Source organism: Halyomorpha halys, unplaced genomic scaffold (genome assembly GCF_000696795.3).
Source record: "Halyomorpha halys isolate HHAL.00 unplaced genomic scaffold, Hhal_1.1 Scaffold6.1, whole genome shotgun sequence".
NCBI lineage: Eukaryota > Metazoa > Arthropoda > Insecta > Hemiptera > Pentatomidae > Halyomorpha > Halyomorpha halys.
Window position 1 is genome coordinate 530,530 of NW_027111275.1, and position 7,001 is coordinate 537,530.

Sequence of the window (7,001 nt, forward strand, 5' to 3'; positions counted from 1 at the left end):
ATCTGTCGCGTTAGGAGGAGGGGGGATAAAAGGTATCTGATAATTAGGCTTTTGGGAAGTGGATGAGGTTTGAGGAACCGAGGGATGAGAATGTTGGGATTGAGGTTGAGGATAATGGTATGTAGGTTGCGATGGTGGCAGGGCCTGAGTTGCCTGTTCTGATTCTCCAGTCATTTGAGCGAAGGACACTCCTGGTTTGACAAATCTTGAGGGTCTCCTGGGTGGTCTGGTTGCATCTTGTCTGGGACCTGTCTGTTTTCTGGATGCTAGATTTTTATACGTATCGCACCCCTTGTAGTTGCCCGGATGCCCTTCTTTATGGCATAGTGCACACACGGCAGGTGTTTGCCTAGGCTTGCTGCATTCTCCAGATTTGTGTTGTTGGCCACGCTTGACGCACCTAGGTAAGTGATGGCAATAATGTTTAGTGTTGTCATACTCTTGGTAATTGTGGCATTGCACTATTGTTCTTTTTGGGTAGGGTTTTTCAACTATTACCCTGGTGTAATACAATCGGTTCACATTGTAAATTTCTTCAACTCCAAATTTCTTAATAAATTACTTAAAAACAACTTAGGGAAGCAGTTTTTATTGTTGACTTAAATCTGCAAACACAATCTCCATCATCTAGAAGTGATGATGATTGTTGTAGAATCAATGTATGAATCAATCCCATCATAAAAAAAAGATAAGCAATAAAAGTTTAAATTTTTCTTCAAAAATATTAGACATTTCGTTCATAAATAGGCCTGCAAAGACTGCCTAATTTCTTACCATGTTATTATCAGGGCCATCAGTGTTGTCTCATTTTTCAGGAATACTAGACACTGAAAAGTGGCAACCTATTTGAAGAAAATTTATCAGGCAGATAGATATGCAATGCATTATGTAAAATATAACTCAACCTTAGTAAAATATAACAATATACGAAAAAGTCCAGATTATCTTTATCGGTCATAGTCATATGAAATGATAAACGTTATGAATAGACATTGTAGAGTAAACAACGTTCAGCAAAAATAAGAACATTCTAATTGGCTTTCTTAAAAAATAAACTAAAATCGTAAAATATCATTTTAAAAAGTGAAATAATTAGTCTATGATAATGGTGTAAACAGAAACCTCACCTATTACAGTGGGCTCCAGGTCAACTAGCATCGCCATTGGAGAATAATTTCCAGAAGACATCTCTTGGAAAAAACTTGCAAACCCGTCTGTAAACTTTTTGACTCCATCTCCATATTCGTGATAATTCTTTCTCCTCGTGTTCACCGACTCGTTCTCTTCAATCTTGTTGGGCAAGCAGTTCAATAGATCCCCTGCGGTATCTAGACCGTGCTCTAGACTGTACAGCTCCCAACATGTCGTTCCTACCTGGACCCCAGCTTGTCCTAAATGTAATGAGATCACCTCCCTCTAAAACATAAAACATTTCATTTCAAAATAAATATGTTTACATGTAACCACCTGCCATAATGGTTCGGGGGTTTGCGTATGGAATGTATGACCATTCCATTATGAAATATTCCTTTTGTATGAATGCCAAGCATTGATGGTATTAACGAGTATGTGATGTTATACCAGTAATTATATAATATGGTTTAAACTAATTTTTTTACTTTTTGGTAATAGTTTACTAGTTACATATATCATTTAAATTTGCAATTTAACAAAGAACAAAATACCACGGTATTCAATATAACTAATTTGTATAAACATAAATACATTATATTATGTCTTCAATTGAAGTTTACCTAGTTGAGTTCGATTTAGTATATTTAACTTTTTAATACCATAAAACATTGAAGTTGATATGTCTAATATTCTAGGAGCAATATTTTAATAATATTTGTCCTATAACACTGGCACTATTATGGGTTTGCAAAAAAATCTTTTCTTTATGGAAGAAAACAAACGATGTCCAAAAAAAATAATTTCGGTCTTATGCAATAAACATGAAAAGTAAAAAAAACGCAGTATTTGTGAAAATCTATGTAATTCTATAAAACATGTATTAAAACAGCATAAGGTTCTTGGTGTATTTGCAGTAGTTAACAATATCTAAAATTTAAAAGAACCTTTTTACATTTCCAATAGTAATATTTTGAGGTCCATTTTACAGCTTTAATACTCAGGTGTTTTATTTAAATTTATGCAGAGGCTTTGTATCATTTTCTATTTGTTGCAAAAAAGTTTTATTTTTAGTTTTATATCTTTTTTATGCCAAAAATACATTTTTATTTTTCAAAATTGGTTTTTCTCAAATATTTTTGGGTTGTCACTTTTCTTGTGAATGAGCAATGCCTTGAGTAGATAACGAGTTAATAACTTTTGGTTAAAAAACATTTGAACTTAAATAAAAATAAGAAAATTGATATTTGTTCATTAGGTTTACCAAAAATTCGTCTACCAAGTAGATCTTACGTTCCAGAAGGAAACTCTAAGTGCATTTCTATGTTTGGTTTTTGAAGCTTAAATCGCCTAATATCTATGCTGTCTCCGACACATAAACCTTGAAATTACTTTAACTTGTAAAGAATAATGCCAAAGAATTTATTATAACCTACTGTATTATGTTAAAAGAGCAGTTACTTGCTCAAGTGTTAAAATTTAGGTTAGAGAGGCACAGTAGACAATGAATTGCTAATACCGGAATTGTAACCTTCATAAATGCTTCTATTCTAAGGTTTTGAGTACTATTTACACTTTCACATTTTTAAAGTGCTCTAAGCTATGATAAATATTATCTAAACTTACCATTCTTTCATGGAAATAATTTTTTTTAAATTTTACAAGAAATCTTAAATGGGACGTTGATTTTTCATATAAACAATGTACCTAGAAATTTATGAAAATTTACACATTATCATGATAAGTAAAACAAATGGAAATATTTAAGACACATGATTTCGGACGTCAGATGATGGTGTAATTTATAAGTGCAGTAAACTTGAATTTAATTTTTGGGGGAAATGTTATTATGTTTTAAAAATTGTGTCTGTTTGTTGCAAGACTGTGTAACCGAAGTGTTGTTGAAGCTTAGATAATATTTTTTTTAAATGATAAAACATTATAATGTTATAGTACTTTTTATGAGTAGAAACATTCTAATATGATAAACTTTTTCCTTCAAGCAGTGTTGCTGTAAATGTTTATACTGATATTTACCCAAATTTCGATTACTTATATAAAAAAATGTATGTAGTTAAGAGTCAAAATTAATGACTCTGTCAGTCATTTTAAGGGAGAATAAAGGGGAATGTTCCAGAAGTTATAAAAAAAATCATTTTTAAGTTCGTCAACGTAAAAAAAAAATGCGTATTATTTTCTGTTAGGAAATGGTTCAATTTTTTCCAGACTATTATAACTAAAGTTACAGTAAATGTCATTAAAAATTAAATATTGAATTATTTTATAATATCTGAGTTTTACTTTATCGAGAACAATTTAAAATTTTCGCTCATTTTTGATTCAGAGCCCCCATATGCTTAAAAGTACCCTACCACTCTAAAAAATGTATTTATATCTCTTATAGACCTCTTAACGTTCAGTAGTATTGATACAGTTTTTCAAAAAGGTAACATTCGTTTTCAAATAATGAAAAATAAATATTTTGTGAATTTATTTTGGAAAATATCATGAAAACTGCTGCTCCTACAGTAATAAACTTTATCTGCTACATTATAATACATTGAACTAGATTTAATTAGGATGCTAATAGGCTTCTATATATCAAATAGTTCCTTACATATAATTTTTCACTAACCAAACATTTTTTCCCTAGAATAGAGTTATCGAAAATTCGTGATTTTATTTTGGCGGACGTCATGAACAACTATTACTGAATTAAGAGCAAACTGACATCTGTACTTTGTTCGACCTAACAACTTTTTTTTTCAAAATAATTTTTGTCAATACCAACATCATATATTACGTGAGTTTAACATCACCGAGTGGTAACTGGACCCTTTACTGAAATTTTATGCCACAAATGATAGCTTCGTTTTTTCAACATACGAGACGAAATATGCAATTGCATAAAAATTCGGGTTGTGGTGATGACCCGTATAGATATTGAAAAATGGTTGGGTAGCAGCTGGGCCTAATGAAGACATGATAGGCGTGAAACATTCGTTCTGATTGGCCAGGTGATCTCACCTAGCAGTGGTATTAGTCACGGAGATGGATGGTAACATCTGTCTCAGAGCCAATCAGGGTGGGATCCCGCGTAGGGTTCGAAATATCTCAAGACTTTAGGAAGCTTTGGTCACTTTTCACTGGCGGTTCTGTGTTACGTTATTTAATACATAACACCTTATTTCTTGAGCTGTTGCTAAATAAGGATTTTTTACAAATTATTATGTTTTTTTTTTATCATACTCTCTCTTTTTGAACAGAAATGTTTAATCAGTCCATACTGGATTGGAACATGAAAATGTTAAAACATTAAAAAAAAAAAAGTTAATTAAAATGACCCGGTAAATATAAGATAATAAATTATTTCTGATAAGTGGATAAATTAGCTGATACCATAAACAGGATTAAAAGCTCTATATTTGGGTTTAAAAAGTATGAATTCACACAATGTGTACAAGCAATATGTTTACAAAAAGAAACTTTGAAATAGGACAGCAATCAACAAACATTGTTAACTGTTGTGTTATTAGGATTTTTGATTTAAGATGTCGTTGGGCCTGTCGAGATGCTGTGCATAGTTAGCCCAGGCACTACTTTAAGAGATGAGGCACACTAACATCAGAAGGTCTCAGACGCGGATTCAATTAGGATATGTTATCTGGACAGGAGGTGAATCGACAGGAAGATAACGGGATGGAAACTCCACTCCGTAAGCTATTGGCTTACGGTCGTATAGGATAAAATAAGTCCGAAATGTATTCAATTTAGATCCTCGGAGGAATGGTTGCTGCTAAGTATTCGCTTACAGTTGAAGGGGTACCCAGTTCTATAGGTGTGGAATATAGATCCTGACGAAAGGACTCGCCCAGGGTTACACTCTAATAAGTAAAAGAATAAGGGGTGGTCCTGAGAAGGCAGAAAGAAATAATAATAATAATGTTAACCGCTACAATGCATGAAGGGTCATGGTTTTAGTACTTAGTAAGGAAGCACTGTTTTTAGAACAACGGTTATACAAGGAAGTGACTTTTCAAGACTCAACCGCCAGATTTTCCCTCAATTAAGAGCACCCACTTTATGACGCTGGGTGAGAGCATCAGGAGGGCCCTAGAGGGAGGGGGAGGGTTGCAAGAGAAGAAAGGAGTTATAGGGTAATGTTAATTGGGTTTTTGGAACCTTTTCTGCCCTGCCACCTCGCAGGAAGGGTGGATGGGGTGACTGTTCGGAAGATTGAATTGAAGGAAACCGGGAGACTGTCAAAGAATTTTATGTTTCTCCGTATTATGTGTTGTACAGTTTCTAGCTGTAGTTCGTTGTGAATGTACGTTATGTTACGTCTTTCTAGTGATGTTCCTCTGCAGATTTTCTATAGTTCTGCTATTGTTGTAGTGATTTCAGGTCTGTTGGGTATAGAAAATGTAGTAGGGGTGCACCGTGTTGGAGTGATGGTCGTAGTATTGCTTTGTAAATGTGTAGTTTAAGCCTGTGTGACTGTCGTTGTGGTACATATGAGATATTTGAGTTGGTATGATGTTGTCTTGACGATCTGAATTCTGTTTTGTATATATGAATGAGAGGTGTGATTCTAGTTTCATTCCAAGGCGTGTGAGATGTCTCTTGGTTTGTATTGTCTGTTCGTTTAGTTTTGGTGCTCTGTTAGGAGTTTTCTTGTATGAAAATGTGATGGGGTCAGTTTTTTGTGGGTTGCTGTGTATGTTTATGTCTCGTAATTTGTTAGTAATGAAGTTTATCATAGTTTAATGCTATGATTGAACTAATGATTCCTCATAGCTCGAAAAGGCCATCGGGAGATACTGCTAATTAGACAATATCTGTTAGTGGTTCAGAAGATTTTTATTGTAATGTTTATTGATTCAAATTATATTAAAAATATGATTTATTTGTTAATAAAGTATATTACATGTTTAAAATTAAAGTATCTCATATTTGTTAGAAATAAATTATAAAATGGTATGATATAATATCTAATAAAATAAATTAAGCACAAAACGATATATAGATAAAATAAAAACACAAGAAAAATAAAAGTTTTAGTCCATTAGAAATAACAATAAAACCGGAACAATAGAAACAAGAGTGATTATACTGAAAAGTTGTTTGATTTATTTGAAATTTTGATTATGAAGTTTATTTATTAGTTGGGACATACTCAAGTGATCTGAAAAAATTGTATGTAGTGCTGTGTATGTATGTATTTATTTAACTATTATTTTAAATTAGAGAGAAAATTTACGTTATTTATTGATTATAATTCGTAAAAAAAAAGTAAGAAGGTATTGTTTTATTTTGAACTCCCCTTCATTTTATCTCAAACTTTGTCCACATGTTTTATCCGAAGCAAGAATTAGTTGTTTATTCATCTTAAAAAATGAGATAACCCTAAAATAATGCTTTAATTTTTTTTAAATAATATAAAAATCGTATTATTGTTTTTGTTTTTCAGACTTACGAGGTATTACAGATTAAGCGACGATTTGTAAGTAATTATTTTATTACATTTTTATATTAACCACTTGTTGAGGGAAAAAAGTTCTTTCTGTTGAACGAACTAAACAATCTCACAAGTGTCCATTATATCGTACATAAAATATAATATATTTTGTCAATGCAATAATCATGATGTAGTTCCATCGTTTGCTCAGCTAAATGCTCACACCATTGATTATTTTTTTAATGTTTCATATAATGAACTCCTTTTAGCTTCTTCTCCCAATTTTAAGATTCCATATGATTCTTCTTACCCCTTTAGGCTGACAATGTCATTAAGCACGGCACAGATTGCTGGGAAAATTGTTGACTATCTTACAATGGATAGATTTAATCTCATTATCCTCATATTCAAT

General features: G+C 32.2%; 1 protein-coding gene across 1 annotated transcript in view; it reads right to left on the reverse strand.

The window, feature by feature from the left end:
- The window catches only part of LOC106692802 (tubulin alpha chain), a 10,793-nt gene extending 7,875 nt beyond the window's left edge, over nucleotides 1-2,918 (reverse strand). Inside the window, exons 1-2 of the mRNA XM_014438983.2 lie at nucleotides 2,758-2,918; nucleotides 1,128-1,416 (exon numbers count right to left, since the gene is read on the reverse strand). Coding sequence (XP_014294469.1) covers nucleotides 1,128-1,416; nucleotides 2,758-2,760 — 292 coding nt within the window. The 5' untranslated portion in view covers nucleotides 2,761-2,918. The remainder of the gene's footprint in view (nucleotides 1-1,127; nucleotides 1,417-2,757) is intronic.
- Nucleotides 2,919-7,001: the final 4,083 nt, after the last annotated feature.